The following is a 16,733-nucleotide window of genomic DNA, read 5'->3' as shown; positions in this document are numbered from 1 at the left end:
GTATTTTTATTTTAATAAAATAATTACTGTGTTAATTTACTTATTACTTTAAAAATTGTTTTTTAGAACCGGTTTCATTGTAAATTTTCACATTTGGCTTACGTATACCTCAACTATGAGAGACAAAATGAGAAAAAAAAATCCAGAAAATCACATTGTCTGATTTTTGAAAAATTTATTTGCAAATTGTGGTGGAAAAAAAAGTATTTGGTCAATAACAAAAGTTCATCTCAATACTTTGTTATATACCCTTTGTTGGCAATGACAGAGGTCAAACGTTTTCTGTAAGTCTTTACACGGTTTTCACACACTGTTGCTGGTATTTTGGCCCATTCCTCCATGCAGATCTCCTCTAGAGCAGTGATGTTTTGGGGCTGTCGCTGGGCAACACGGACTTTCAACTCCCATCAAAGATTTTCTATGGGGTTGAGATCTGGAGACTGGCTAGGCCACTCCAGGACCTCGAAATGCTTCTTACGAAGCCACTCCTTCGTTACCCAGGCGGTGTGTTTGGGATCATTGTCATGCTGAAAGACCCAGCCACGTTTCATCTTCAATGCCCTTGCTGATGGAAGGAGGTTTTCACTCAAAATCTGACGATATATGGCCCCATTCATTCTTTCCTTTACACGGATCAGTCGTCCTGGTCCCTTTGCAGAAAAACAGCCCCAAAGCATGATGTTTCCACCCCCATGCTTTACAGTAGGTATGGTGTTCTTAGAATGCTGAGTTGCATCCATTCTCCTCCAAACACGACGAGTAGAGTTTTTACCAAAAAGTTCTATTTTGGTTTCATCTGACCATATGACATTCTCCCAATCCTCTTCTGGATCATCCGAATGCTCTCTAGCAAACTTCAGACGGGCCTGCACATGTACTGGCTTAAGCAGGGGTACACGTCTGGCACTGCAGGATTTGAGTCCCTGGTGGCGTAGTGTGTTACTGATGGTAGCCTTTGTTACTTTGGTTCCAGCTCTCTGCAGGTCATTCACTAGGTCCCCCCGTGTGGATCTGGGATTTTTGCTCACCGTTCTTGTGATCATTTTGACCCCACGGGGTGAGATCTTGCGTGGAGCCCGAGATCGAGGGAGATTATCAGTGGTCTTGTATGTCTTCCATTTTTAATAATTGCTCCCACAGTTGATTTCTTCACACCAAGCTGCTTACCTATTGCAGATGCAGTCTTCCCAGCCAGGTGCAGGTCTACAATTTTGTTTCTGGTGTCCTTTGACAGCTCTTTGGTCTTGGCCATAGTGGAGTTTGGAGTGTGACTGTTTGAGGTTGTGGACAGGTGTCTTTTATTTTGCGAACGAGTTCAAACAGGTGCCATTAATACAGGTAACGAGTGGAGGACAGAGGAGTCTCTTACAGAAGAAGTTACAGGTCTGTGAGAGCCAGAAATCTTGCTTGTTTGTAGGTGACCAAATACTTATTTTCCACCATAATTTGCAAATAAATTCTTTAAAATCAGACAATGTGATTTTCTGGATTTTTTTATAATTTTGTCTCTCATAGTTGAGGTATACACCTATGATGAAAATTACAGGCCTCTCTCATCTTTTTAAGAGGGAGAACTTGCACAATTGGTGGCTAACTAAATACTTTTTTGCCCCACTGTATGTACTTTAATGTTAATTTCGAGCAATTAAATATTTTGGACTTCCAATATTTTCTGAAATTTGTTTGCATTATTTTTCAACAAATCACAAGTCTTCAAAAAATTTGTTAAGAGGTGAAATTGCACAGCCTGTACATATTTTAATACTATGCAGAAACACACACCAAAATCACATTCATTCTTAAGAAATTACATGATTACCTATTACAAAAGCTTCTTTAAATGTTGTTCCTGTCACATTATACCAGGGTGGTCTTCCAGCTGTGTAGATTGTTCTCTTACTGGTTCTCAATAGTGGTGGTTCTGTTTTACTTTGGCTGGTTGTTCTCTTCCGTGGAGAAAGAGAGGGTGTCAGGTTACATCTAGGGAAAAGATTATCTAAAGAATCTTCTCCACTACCACTGTAAAAATAAAAAGCATATGTCAGAGATTAGGATCTAGGATCTGCTCATATTAAAAAAAATAAATAAAAAAAAGCTAAAATGTTGCAAATTCATTAAATCCAGGATCCTGCTCAGAATCTTCAATTCTTCATACATAACACATTTATCCATGGTAAAACTATATATTTTTTTCATTTCATACATCATTCTGTTCTGCCAGTATATGTGCTGACATAATCTGAAATGAAGTAAAAAATACAACTACAGTATGTCTCAGAAGAGTTGCTAATGAAGATCTCTGAAAGATTACTTGAAGTACCATCCTGTAGAATTTGGTGTTAGACTGCTTGACGTGGAGAGGCATACTCTGTTGGTGCAAACCCTTGTTTTTTGAGGCTTGTGACCTTTTTTTGAGATTTCTGAATTGGTAGCATTTTGGAGGTTCAATGTTATTTGACCAAGAACAGCTCATAGTTTAAATGTGTTGGTAAATGCTATAAAACAAAAAAAAACTTTACACAGATAGATAGATACTTTATTAATCCCAAAGGGAAATTCACATACTCCAGCAGCACCTTACTGATACAAAAAAAAAACAATATTAAATTAAAGATTGATAATAATGCAGGTAAAAACAGACAATAACTTTATATAATGTTAACGTTTACCCCCCCGGGTGGAATTGAAGAGTCGCATAGTTTAGGGGAGGAACGATCTTCTCAGTCTGTCAGTGGAGCAGGACAGTGACAGCAGTCTGTCGCTGAAGCTGCTCCTCTGTCTGGAGAGTGGATGCAGTGGATTTTCCATAATTGATAGGAGCCTGCTGAGCGCCCGTCGCTCTGCCACAGATGTTAAACTGTCTAGCTCCATGCCAACAATAGAGCCTGCCTTCCTCACCAGTTTGTCCAGGCGTGAGGTGTCTTTCTTCTTAATGCTGCTTCCCCAGCACACCACCGCGTAGAAGAGGGCGCTCGCCACAACCGTCTGATAGAACATCTGCAGCATCTTATTGCAGATGTTGAAGGACGCCAGCCTTCTAAGGAAGTATAACTGGCTCTGTCCTTTCTTACACAGAACATCAGTATTGGCAGTCCAGTCTAAGTTATCATCCAGTTGCACTCCCAGGTATTTATAGGTCTGCACCATCTGCACACAGTCACCTCTGATGATCACGGGGTCCATGAGGGGTCTGGGCCTCCTAAATTGGAGAATACAAATGAATCCTACATTGGAGAATCTATGCAATAACCACCTTTTTGTCTACCCTAGCAGAGGTTATGGCTCTTTCTTTAACTTTGCAGTCAGATGCATTAAATAGTGAACTGGGGTTGCTTTGGCCTGTTACTGAAACAAAAACTCTACAGTTTCAAACTGGTTTAAAAGCTGTTAAATATGTGGTGCATATTAACAGATAAAGATATGGCACAAATGTGCCATTGGAAGAGGGCTACATTACAGAGATTTTTTTTACTTTAGGAGCATGTCACTGTTCATGGCTTCCTCTCGTTAAACCCTTTAAGTCACATAACCTGGAACATTTTTGGTTTTGTCATCCAATAAATGTTCTGGTTTTCCTTGTTTCCATATCCCACACTGACTTGAGAATTTTACATTTTGAGAGTGTTCAAACATACAGTCCCACGTAAATGTGGTGGAATTCTGAACATTTTTTCGGCCACCGAAGATAAGAATGAGATCCAAAAAATACTTAATACTGCTCCTACACTTTTCATGCTGATTCTTGGGAACCCTGCAACAGATTGTCTCAGCAAAAGAGTCTGTTGTGAATTTTCCGGTCTCAGACAGTCTCAGCAAGCGTGTTAGCATGACATTATACACATAGCCGAATTCTGAATCAGTGCTTCGCCAAGCATCCGTGTGCATACTGTTCCGAGTTTCATAGCACTTCTATCATCATCTATCATCTCATTTTTAAATAAAATATTTTTTGCAGTTTAAGAAGCAATGTTTTTTTAATACATGTATTGTCAAGCTTTGGTCACAGTGTTGCATGAAAGACAGGAAGGCGAGTCCAGGGTTTCAAGGAAAATGCAGATACTTTATTACTGTATAGAGAAGGCAGGAACAGTCTCAAGACTTCATTCAGAATAGGAGCTCTTAGAAGCCACGGCACGGGCTCCCATTTTCAGATTTGAAGAACTCAGAATCACTACTGTGGCAGAAGCCATCTGGAGAAGACAGATCAGGAGAGTGTGAGGAAGAGCAGATCAAAGTCCAGTATTAAATGATAAACATTGTGCGACAAGCACAATATGCAGTAACCCTGATCCTGCAGAGGACAACAATTGCTTTGCCCTTGGTATACTGTTTACCAGACACAGCAGAGCAGCTACGGAGCTGTCCTTGAGCAGCTGCTGTTGTACATGGTGAATCGTGGGTGTCCCCGTCACAATACTATACAAATTTTCCCCATATTCAAGTATAACGAAATTTCCATTATTATTAAGAAATATTTTTATGGTCCCATCAGTTTTGTTATAACGGGATTCCACCTGTATATTTATCTTTGTATGTTTATTGAATTAATTCCTTTTTACATAATTTTTTAATAATATGCTTGCAACTATATATTTAAGACACAAGTAATAATGTCAATGGGTTAACCAAAAAAAGAGCATAAACAGGTTAACTGGAAAAAACATAAACAAAGTAACTCAGCCAATATCTGAGGACAAATTATAACTGTTCCTGAAAACTGCATTAAGATTGTTTGCACTGTGCTTACTTCCTGGTAGCTGGCCAGAACTGGAGTTAGCTAGGCTCAACAGACTCCCTCAAAATTTTTGTTCAAACAGAAATGTTAGAAAGCACACTTTTACAAAATGAAGAAGCCAATTGTCAACTTTCTTTCATCAATGCTGGAGTCTTTCACATTAGCATAAGCGCATCTTAAATTTTGGCTAGTGCGATACTGTGCACCTTACCTGGCAATTGTTTGGTTTTATTTAAAAAGTAACTTACCATTATGTTTTTTAAATTTTGCTTTGAATGTCATTTATTGAGAACATAATCAGATGTCTTTTTGATCACAGAAGTTGCTGATGACCTGTTCATTGTTGGAGTATGAAAGCGTACTTGTCTATCTTGTGTAAGAGCAAGTGCTGCATTAAGAACTTTTCTGATCTTTGTTCATCACAAGATAAGTTTAAATATCAAGATAAAATGTTTTACTGATTAAAAAAAAAAGAACTTTAGGAAAACTACTTCAGGCCATTAAGCAACCTTTAGGTTTTTTTTGCTTCTTCAAAATAATAATAAGAAATCACTGCTTTGTTTACTAACTCCTAACTGAACACTGAAGGTTTATTCTTTATCTAGAAAAAATAAATTAAAACATCTTGCAAGCAAAATCCAAATATGTTTCCAAGACCAGTTACTTGCAAAGTGGCAAAGTTCCCATGATTTCATTTTAAGGCACAATAATATATCAAAAGGCGAGTACATACAGAAGCAAACCAGACACATCTATTGTTGCAGATCCGATACATTCAAATTGTCTTTCCAAAATGATAAAGGGTCTGGGCACTGGTGGCCTTTTTATGGCTAAGCAGTTTGAAAAATTGATATTTTTGGCAGGACGCGGATATCATTAGAGAGAAATATAGCTGATGACCTTAACAAAAAATGAAATCTTGCATCTGCTGTTAAACCTTCTTTTAAGTTTTTCGTGTCAGCACTTTTAAAAATGAAAGTACATGTGGGTGTATTTACTGGATTATACTGGGTCATACTGCAAACCTTACAATACTGCATGTAATATATAAAGTTGACAGGCACTTTCACTAAATATAACATTTATATTTAACATTTAATGTGAATAATTCACAAGACACTACTCAATGCTCTTGTCGATTTAACGAATCATGCAAGTCATTTGCAAAATAATATTTTCTTAAATTAGCTTTCTCTACACCAAGTAGTCAAAAATACTTACTTTAACTAAGTGGACTGTGGCACACTGCTACTCAAGCTTTTTTATTTAATGGAAGGTTATGTTGGGCGGCATGGTGGCACAGTGGTAGCGCTGCTGCCTCACAGTAAGGAGACCTGGATTTGCTTCCTGGGTCCCCTCTACATGGAGTTTGCATGTTCTCCCCGTGTCTGCGTGGGTTTCCTCCCACAGTCCAAAGACATGCAGGTTAGGTGCATTGGCGATCCTAAATTGTCCCTAGTGTGTGCTGGGTGTGTGGGTGTGTGTGTGTGTGTGTGTGTGTCCTGAAGTGGGCTGGCGCCCTCCCCGGGATTTGCTCCTGCCTTGCGCCATGTGTTGGCTGGGATTGGCTCCAACAGACCCCCATGACCCTGTGTTAGCATATAGCGGGTTGGATAATAGATGGATGGATGGAGGGTTATGTTTTGTAATATATTGATATGTTAAATGGTATGCCATAAATGTAAAATATAAATTGTTAGCTTCTGCCTCATTTACCACAAATACAGCATAACATCCCTTAGTAATAAAAAAGAAAACAAAAAATTATTTTTTTTTTATGCACCTCCACACCATTCTGCAAACAGCAACATTTCTTAATTAGCTCCATGTGCTTTTTAGCTGCAGTTTTGCATCTGTGCTTCATAAAAGGCAACACACTATATCAACAGTTACTACCAATTCAGCTGGAATGGAAATGGATGAGTTCATCTCTGATCATCAGTATGATCTTACTGATGACCAAGTGAAACCACAACACAGGAAAATCTGCGGGACCACACAGAGTTAGTCCTCGAGTTCTTAAGGACTGTACTGACCAGCTTTGTGGTATTCCCTATCACCTGTTCAGTCTGTCACTTAGGCTGCAAAAGTGCAGCTGCTGTGGAAAACATTGTTCCAGTTCCAAAGAAGGTAGGCGCCTCTTTACCTAATGACTAAAGACCATTGGCACTTATATCTTACAGCATGAAGATGGTCTGGGACTACACACTACTTTTGTGATAAATCACTTGTACGAAATACAGTTTGCCTGATGGACTAAGAATGGGGTGGAAGATGCAGTTATATCTCCTCCACAATTGCTTATTTCCATCTGGACAAATCTGGCAGCAATGTTACAATGATGTTTTTATTTTCTCCAGTGCCTTCAATTCCATCCAACTATTCTTGTTGTGGGGTAAGCTCAGAGATATGCAAGCGGATGAGCTTCAATACATTAATATAATCTCTCACTGTGACTGCCAAGTCAGCAGTTTATTTAATTTTTTTTTTTAGTTTTCTATCTTTTTGGACATTCTAGTGTGTATTTGAGAGAGGGTTGTTGTCTGCTGTAATATTTATTGATTGAGCTTTTTTAAAAAGATAGATAGCTTAATTGTCACAAAGAAGAAATTTATCTACTGTATTATGTCTGAGAATGTAATTTCAAACCTAAAAGCTTTCTAATGCAACACAGTCATTTTAAGCAGTGTATGGATTTGTAGCCTGTATAGCTACAAACAATGCTGAAAATGTAGGTGAATAATGTAAAAAAGAATTAAAAACAGAAATCTTTGTAAAACAGTAAAAATTTGATCATAAAGATAAATGTTCTAACCTTAAATGGCAAAGTAAAACTTGGAAAAGTGAAAAAATGCATTTAGGGAGACCACCAACTTCACAATTTTAGGTTTTTAAGAGGCTGGGTAAGAAAAGGGAATGGGAAATCTCCTGTGCTAGTCACTTGAATCATTGCATAATTTAGAACTGAACAATTGCCATCTCGTGCATATACATTATTCCAGTCTTTATAATAACTTGCACAAAAAAAAAAAACAGGAAAGGAGAAGACATCAATCGAGAGTCCAACTGTGACATTGATTGATAGCTGAATAAAGTGATAGATAACCTAGTTAAATAAAAGAAAATAAATAAAACAGCTAACCTATGTTAAATAAATGAATAAATACATAAAACACAGACTCTATATAGTTTGGCCATTACAACAGCATGTGCTGAGCCAGGCAGTACAGGCATCATGTTCCCTCAGGGATGGCCGAGACTGACATGTTAATAGGATTGTCGCTGCTTTGTCCCAAGTAAGAACAAAAAGAATCCTAAATGTACCAACAGTATTCAAACTTGCTCCCGGTCCCAAGCCCGGATACATAGCTAGGATTAGTGTCAGAATAGGCGTCCGGCTGTAAAACCTTTACCAAAACCTTAAAACATGGAATTCATCCAATCTGCCTCGGAAATTCAACATCTGAATACTATGGAAAAGCTATAAAGGTTGTGTGACTAAAATAAGCTTACTAAGTATACCAACGCCGAACAATACGCCTTTAATGTAGTACGTCAAACTAGCAAACCGTGTTCTAATCCATCCATCCATTCATTAATTAATTTATTTTCTAACGTGCTGCTCGAAAAATATTGCTACCACACGGGTTTGCTGCTTTGTTTCCTCTCTCTCTCTCTCACTCCTTATATGTATAACCACGTATCCTTATCACGTTAATATAGTCTTTCTTTATAAGGGTATCTCCACGACTTTTCTGTCTTAGCAATATCTGGCTGCTGAACTAATGAACACTTCGTAAATGCATTCAGATATTTGAACGAAATTAACTAGTACCTAAAACAACATTATAAAAATCCTCATTTCACGCTTATGCTAATGACATCTACTTTAAATATTGTAAAAGTACACAAAATTGTGATGTTGAATATCGTGAAAAAATAACCGTCAGATCATCCGTTTCTAACATGTGCGCCGGGTAGACGGCCTGGACTCACGTTTTCCTTTACATATAATGTTTCATTAATCTGATCGTCACGAACACTGTCAGCCGTACCTACATACCTGTCAGACCTCGAAAACGATCTATCTTCATCTCCTTCTCCTTTATTGTTTTGCACCTCTGCATCCATAATTTCTGATGCCATAGTTTAGGTCCCGAAGAGATGGTTATGGTGGAAAGAAAGGAAGAATATTTTCAGCGTTGAGCATACTGGGAAATGTATTTCTTTAATCCTAAATACTGATACTCTCTGGAAACAACAAGGGATACATTCTGAACTACAAATCCCAGAAGCCTATTTTTGAAAACTGTAGTACGTAATGTACAGCGTGCTGCAACCCGCGCTTGCCAGCCAACCGGCCCCCGCGCGCTATGCATGTGAAAGTAAGGATGGCAATACATGCATAAACTATAGTGTTTTGTTGCAGTTTGTACCAAATCCTCTTACGTTGAAAGAACTGTAATTTCCTAGTCTGAAAGATTCAAACTTCACTTGAGCGAAAAGAATATTCTTTTACTGAGACAGTTAATAAAGCGCAAGCACGGGGGCGTGTCTCCAAATCTGACGCCATTATCGCCGCGTAATTCACCCAGCGGCGGAAGCGTTAAATATGAAGGGGATATTATACAGCGTTCGCCTACAAATCCACCATGATAAGGAAGTGTGGTGGGCTTAAAAGACAGATATTGGTTAGGTGAAGCTTTAAAACAAAATTATAAAAGAGAACTGCGAAGAAGAGGCACTAAAATACGCAACGGGTTTATTCTGATATATCTGAATTAAGTGCATGTCCCTGGCTCAGGCAGTTCATTTTTCAAAATGGTATTAAAACAAGATGTACTTTTCATATATATTGTAGCGATCATAAACATTGTCCAGGAATAAACAGACTTCGGATTGTGGTTATAGAGTATGCTGAGAGTTCAAAACGTTCTATATTTACTGCTGGGTACCAATTTAGAGTAACCAATAAACCAAACTTGGCATAACCATCCACTTTTACTAAATATAAAGTAACACTCTTAAACATCTTTACTCCATTTCAGGCTTGTAGGTGACTAGCAGCATTTATCACAAAGCTTGAGCTAGTCCTAGATGAGACTCTAGTCCATCAAGGCCACTCAACCACACAGGCCAAATTTAAAGTCACAAATTACCTTTGTGTAGAAAAACACAATACTTAGCAAAAAAAACCCACAAGCAGAATTCACACATAGCAACTGGGCCTGGAATTCAAAGCTTGGATGTTGGATCTGTGAGAGAGTAGCTTCACCACTGGCCCTGTTAAAACTAAATGTAGTGACTTGTAAATCAAAACATTTGTTTTCTAACATTCCCTAGCTAGTTAAGGATTTTTGGGGAGCCACTGCCTATCTAGGCAGGAAACCAACCCTGGATGTACAAAGTGGGACATAATCACCCAAGCACATGTAACCACTCATATTGGGCCAATTTTGAGACAGTAATTTACACACATACAGTGGTGTGAAAAACTATTTGCCCCCTTCCTGATTTCTTATTCTTTTGCATGTTTGTCACACAAAATGTTTCTGATCATCAAACACATTTAACCATTAGTCAAATATAACACAAGTAAACACAAAATGCAGTTTTTAAATGATGGTTTTTTATTATTTAGGGAGAAAAAAAATCCAAACCTACATGGCCCTGTGTGAAAAAGTAATTGCCCCCTTGTTAAAAAATAACCTAACTGTGGTGTATCACACCTGAGTTCAATTTCCGTAGCCACCCCCAGGCCTGATTACTGCCACACTTGTTTCAATCAAGAAATCACTTAAATAGGAGCTGCCTGACACAGAGAAGTAGACCAAAAGCACCTCAAAAGCTAGACATCATGCCAAGATCCAAAGAAATTCAGAAACAAATGAGAACAGAAGTAATTGAGATCTATCAGTCTGGTAAAGGTTATAAAGCCATTTCTAAAGCTTTGGGAGTCCAGCGAACCACAGTGAGAGCCATTATCCACAAATGGCAAAAACATGGAACAGTGGTGAACCTTCCCAGGAGTGGCCGGCCGACCAAAATTACCCCAAGAGCACAGAGACGACTCATCCGAGAGGTCACAAAAGACCCCAGGACAACGTCTAAAGAACTGCAGGCCTCACTTGCCTCAATTAAGGTCAGTGTTCACGACTCCACCATAAGAAAAGACTGGGCAAAAACGGCCTGCATGGCAGATTTCCAAGACGCAAACCACTGTTAAGCAAAAAGAACATTAGGGCTCGTCTCAATTTTGCTAAGAAACATCTCAATGATTGCCAAGACTTTTGGGAAAATACCTTGTGGACTGATGAGACAAAAGTTGAACTTTTTGGAAGGCAAATGTCCCGTTACATCTGGCGTAAAAGGAACACAGCATTTCAGAAAAAGAACATCATACCAACAGTAAAATATGGTGGTGGTAGTGTGATGGTCTGGGGTTGTTTTGCTGCTTCAGGACCTGGAAGGCTTGCTGTGATAGATGGAACCATGAATTCTACTGTCTACCAAAAAATCCTGAAGGAGAATGTCCGGCCATCTGTTCGTCAACTCAAGCTGAAGCGATCTTGGGTGCTGCAACAGGACAATGACCCAAAACACACCAGCAAATCCACCTCTGAATGGCTGAAGAAAAACAGAATGAAGACTTTGGAGTGGCCTAGTCAAAGTCCTGACCTGAATCCAATTGAGATGCTATGGCATGACCTTAAAACGGCGGTTCATGCTAGAAAACCCTCAAATAAAGCTGAATTACAACAATTTTGCAAAGATGAGTGGGCCAAAATTCCTCCAGAGCGCTGTAATAGACTCATTGCAAGTTATCGCAAACGCTTGATTGCAGTTATTGCTGCTAAGGGTGGCCCAACCAGTTATTAGGTTCAGGGGGCAATTACTTTTTCACACAGGGCCATGTAGGTTTGGATTTTTTTTCTCCCTAAATAATAAAAACCACCATTTACAAACTGCATTTTGTGTTTACTTGTGTTATATTTGACTAATGGTTAAATGTGTTTGATGATCAGAAACATTTTGTGTGACAAACATGCAAAAGAATAAGAAATCAGGAAGGGGGCAAATAGTTTTTCACACCACTGTATGTCTTTGAGAAATAGGTGGAAAGTGCATCCAATATTTAGTCTATATAATAGGTTAAAACAGAGTACCAACCTAAAATTATACCAAAAAGACCACTGAGATACAAAGTAGAGTGTGCGTTATTTATAAAATACATAAGACTGGATTAAAAAAGAGAGAGGATACAGTCCCACCAGGTTTACCTTTTAGCCTTTTTTAAACTGAATTTGCTAGACAAGAGCTGCCTTTATTGGCTCCTTGCTTCCCTTTACTTCTAAGCTCTGACCTACCTCTAAAAGAATAGATCCCCAAAGCACCTTTAAGTCTGACTTCAGTCTTTAGAAGGCAGCAAGGTCCAACATATCTCAAATGGGATTTCTCTTCTGTCAGCTATTGCCCTTTTGAGCTCATCTTATGATCTTGCTCTCTCACTTGCTCTGTTGTTATTGGTAGATTTCCTGTTGAGGTACCTTTCACCTCAACAGGATATACATTTCCTTTGAAGCCCATTCTTAAGTACACTGGTGTGTGGAGGGACTATTCATGTAGTAGTGATGATTAAACTGTCTTTCCTATGATGCTGACAGGCCCTACCCCAACCCTTAACCACAAAGGTACCATATGTACACCTTGTCAACCTTTTGCAAGTGGCTTTCAATATTGTATTGCCTGGACTGGGACAGTTGTGAACATTTCCACACGTGTTGTTCCTTCTGGATCACAGGGTTTGTGAATAGGGGTTTTGTCACTGTTAATTTATTTTGACATGTTTTTTTGATCTACATCAACAACAGTATACATTTTTATTATTGTTTGAGTTATTTCTTAGGTGCGTTCACATATAATGCATGAAGCATCTATTACAATAACCCATGTCTGTCAATATATCTGTCAGCATGAAATAACTTGCCTTGACCCATTGAGTGCTACAGTGCCTGCACATCCCTTGAAAGCACCTTAATGTTACTCATTGCATACATTTTTTTTGTTACTGTTTTTTGACCATGGGTGTGCCACCATTTTGTGTCTTTTGCCACAAAGAGCCACAGTTGGCCATAGAGCTCCACTTGCCACCATGTAGTTCCCAGGAATGCAGCATGTGGCACCACCACTCCCAGCATATACTGTATAACATCACAGCAGCATTTTCTCTATGTCCATGTTAAAAAAATATCAAAAAATATATTGTTTGCTTTACTTATTCGAAAGCATTTGCACTTGCAGACTTCATAACTTTGTATTTTTTAATTTTTTTTACTTTAACATCATTTTGTGTTTTGTGCTTTGGTTTTTTGATCTCTGATTTCCTGACTATCTTTTTTCCATTTTTATTTCAAGTAGGGGTCTTTTATTTTCTCATTAGCCATTTCTGTTCTGGCAGAACAGTGATAGCCATAGTTATTTCAAGTTAAATTTATTTTAAACAACCTTGCTCTTTAACTTCAAGAAATCAACTATGCTGGAATATTGTCCAGCATAGGTGCATTCATCCCTCTCTAACAGGTGACGTAGCTCCCCCACATCCTCTTTACTGCTTAAGTGAGCAGTCATTGAAGAGTTGGGCCTCTAAGACAGCTCTTTAGTTTTCTTGTTCTTTAAAGGGAACGCTATGCATTGCCTCTAAGCAGTTGAGTGTGCTTGCTTTCTTTTACTCCTCTCTTTTCAGGCCTGTTCTTAGTTTCACTCTTGATAGAGGTTTCCAGTGGGATTTCCCTCTTCCCTGTACTACCTTAAGAGGCTTGTCAAATGGACATTCCTTCACAAGGTGTAAAATATGCAATTGAACCACTTTGTCTTAATAATAAGCTTTTTGTGCATCTGGCTGACAATAAAAATGCCTTAATTGTATCTTTCCTAGAACTGGAGCAAAACTAAATTTCATTTATTTGATGTTTTTCTGGAACCCTGTCAGATCTGTTGACTGCTGCAAAAGCTTGAATGTTTTGCAAGAACCACACTCCAGTGGATATCCTTTTCCTTTGTACCTTCAATTGACATGTATGGGGAAAAAAACTATAATGTATTTATTGAAATATTTTTGGGTTATGTTACATATAGGCGGCACGGTGGCGCAGTGGGTAGCGCTGCTGCCCCGCAGTTGGGAGACCTGGGGACCTGGGTTCGCTTCCCAGGTCCTCCCTGCGTGGAGTTTGCATGTTCTCCCCATGTCTGTGTGGGTTTCCTCTGGGCACTCCGGTTTCCTCCCACAGTCCAAAGACATGCAGGTTAGGTGGATTGGCGATTCTAAATTGGCCCTAGTGTGTGCTTGGTGTTTGTGTGTGTCCTGCGGTGGGTTGGCACCCTGCCCGGGATTGGTTCCTGCCTTGTGCCCTGTGTTGGCTGGGATTGGCTCCAGCAGACCCCCATAACCCTGTGTTCGGATTCAGCGGGTTGGGAAATGGATGGATGTTACATATAATGATTAAATAAATGTCTCCTTTACTTATCTGTATTTTTTATATATAAAAAAAGTTCATTTTAAGCAAACACTTTTCTAAGTGTTACCAGTGTTCTCAGAAGGAGGTGCTTCATCTTGCAGGACACTCTTGATATCATTGAGAGGCGTTGCAGTGCACGTCTTGATGGCAACTCTGGTCTGTACCGGGAGCTGAGAAGGACGGCTGTGAGGGCTCTGAGGGCAGATGAGGAGGCGTTTGTTAGAGGAATCTTTCCTTTGCTCTCTAGTACATTGCCTTATCATCTTTCAACATCATGTTCCTCTTCTCCTTTTGAAGCATCATGATTATGCTACCACATTTCACTGTGTTTTTTTGTCCAGCCACAAACCTGTTTTACCATACCATAATAATTCCAATAGTCTTCATTGCATCTTACTTACCATTCAAACCTAATGTTTCTGATTCATGCCTTGCACTTCCTACCAACCTCTTAGCCACTACACATTTTACACTTTTCTCATTCAGCATCCAGAATCTAACCAATTTTTACTCCAGTGTGTGGAATACCCCATATTAATCATGACATGTTGTTGGTGGCACAATGTTGGCTGAATACTCAAATCTTACTGTAATGCTATGGAACTTACTGTCACTTTGAATATACACATCTTAATTAGGCAAATCACATCATATGGAGATGCAGAATCTGCAAACAATGGCGTTTCCACTTTGTATGTTTGAGAAGCAGTACACAATAAAGCCACTTTTCATAAATCATTTACACATAGAAATATATCCAATGCTAAAATAGCTATTTCATCATGAGGACTAAAATAATGGTTTTTGTGAAATGCAGCACACAAAACGACATAAAGAAATAAACAGGCCACATCCCAGGCAGCCTGGCCCCAAATCAAAAAACAGGCTTCAAGACCTGCACAGACCCAAAATGGGGCTCAGACTTAGCTGTTAAAAAAACTTTAAATGTTCAAATACACAAAAATACCATCCAAGGCAGAAGGAAACTGTAAAAAGTCCAGCTTAAAAGGACAAGGCAAAACAACATTTTTTAAGATGAATTTATTTAAAAAATAGTCAAAAAGGGAAAGCCTAAAAAGCCATACGAGGCCAATCATTATCCCATGGCAAACTTCAGAAACCAGAAGCAAAAATTCAATAAACCATCAAAATCCAAAGAAAACAATGCTCACAAGGTGAAACTCACTGCACAGTAATCACAAGGATCAGTGAACCTTCTTCCCAGCCTCAAATATAAAGGCTGAGGGCGGTCCCTCAGCAGTGATGTAATGATGGCCCTGTTTCTTGGGGTCCCACCCACAGAAAAAAAGGAACATAGACAAACATAAATACACAATATATAAATCTATATATGGAAGCGAAGGTCTGTGATACGGTTTGCATATTAGCAGCTGGAGATCCACAAAGGGAGTAAAATGAATCACATATTATAAAGTAGTTTTTATGCCTGAGCTTTCAGCCCCTACCAGGAGCCTTCATCAGAGGATAACGCTTAGACATACAAGAATCAAAGGCAATATATAGCAAAATTAGGTGGGGGGGATTGGGGTGGGGGGGTGCAGGTCGTAACGTTTTATTTATTATGAATATGTTCTACTTAAGTTTGCATATGCTGGGTTTATGTCCAAATGTCTGTTAATGGCATTTTTGTCTGATAGCCAAGATTATATATATATATATATATATATATATACAGTATATTATTAGAACATTAGAACACTCTAGACGAGAACAGGCCATTCAGCCCAACAAAGCTCGCCAGTACTATCCACTTATTTCTTCCAAGAAAACATCAAGTCGAGTTTTGAAAGACCCTAACGTCTTACTGTCCTACCACACTACTTGGTAGCTTGGAAGTTTCTATCGTTCTTTGAATTATATCTATATATCTATATATATATATATATATATATATATATATATATATATATATATATATATAAAAGCAAAATACCACTGACTCACTCATCACAAAATCTCCTGAACCATGAGGACTTGGGACTTGAAATTGGGAATGTAGGTTACCCTTGGCCCGTAGGTGCTTGCTAAGAAACGGTTTTAAAAATTTTGTGGTCCAAGCGTGAAATTTCTTATAGTTTTTTAGACCCGTTTGTATGTCTGTCCTCTTATCACGAGAGAACTACTTAATGGATTTAGATCAGGTTTTTTTCTATAAATTGTTTGAACATTCCGTTGATTTTGTGACTTTCTCATCGCGTTAAGTATCATAGTTTGCTTGCAGTACCGATTTATTAGCGTGAATCTGAGAGAGACTCATCAGGCTGCGGGGCCCTCCTCACTCACATGTCTGCCTCGGGGTGTAACCTTAACTCTGCTTAGTTAGTGAATGAGAGAATTATTTAACGGATTTAGATCTTTTTTTTTCTATAATATGCTTGAACATTCCGGTTGATTTTGTGACTTCTCTCATTGTGCTAAGAATCATAGTTCGTTTGCAGGAGCAAAATGTTTGTGCTAATCCG

General features: G+C 38.7%; 3 protein-coding genes across 9 annotated transcripts in view; 1 reads left to right on the top strand and 2 right to left on the bottom strand.

The window, feature by feature from the left end:
• si:ch211-243j20.2 (uridine-cytidine kinase-like 1) overlaps window positions 1-16,733 on the bottom strand; it is a 242,853-nt gene that overhangs the window by 63,337 nt on the left and 162,783 nt on the right. For 2 of the 6 annotated variants that reach the window (XM_028796788.2, XM_051925488.1), the window contains exons 1-2: window positions 8,799-8,940; window positions 1,820-2,019 (exon numbers count right to left, since the gene is read on the bottom strand). The exons of 3 other annotated variants lie outside the window; for them this stretch is intronic. In XM_028796788.2, coding sequence (XP_028652621.1) covers window positions 1,820-2,019; window positions 8,799-8,881 — 283 coding nt within the window. In that variant the 5' untranslated portion in view covers window positions 8,882-8,940. Of the gene's footprint in view, window positions 1-1,819; window positions 2,020-8,798; window positions 8,941-16,733 lie in introns of those variants that run through there. One more of the 6 variants, XM_051925489.1, reaches the window with a different exon arrangement.
• Window positions 1-16,733, bottom strand: part of mpv17 (mitochondrial inner membrane protein MPV17) — a 309,255-nt gene that overhangs the window by 203,333 nt on the left and 89,189 nt on the right. The window lies entirely within an intron of this gene.
• Window positions 1-16,733, top strand: part of LOC127527285 (uncharacterized) — a 193,446-nt gene that overhangs the window by 124,000 nt on the left and 52,713 nt on the right. The gene's annotated exons all lie outside the window — the stretch shown is intronic.

The sequence above is a fragment of the Erpetoichthys calabaricus genome, chromosome 3 (assembly GCF_900747795.2).
Source record: "Erpetoichthys calabaricus chromosome 3, fErpCal1.3, whole genome shotgun sequence".
Taxonomy (NCBI): Eukaryota; Metazoa; Chordata; class Cladistia; order Polypteriformes; family Polypteridae; genus Erpetoichthys; species Erpetoichthys calabaricus.
The sequence above is the reverse complement of the archived record's forward strand: the minus strand, read 5'-3'. Positions and strand labels throughout refer to the sequence as shown.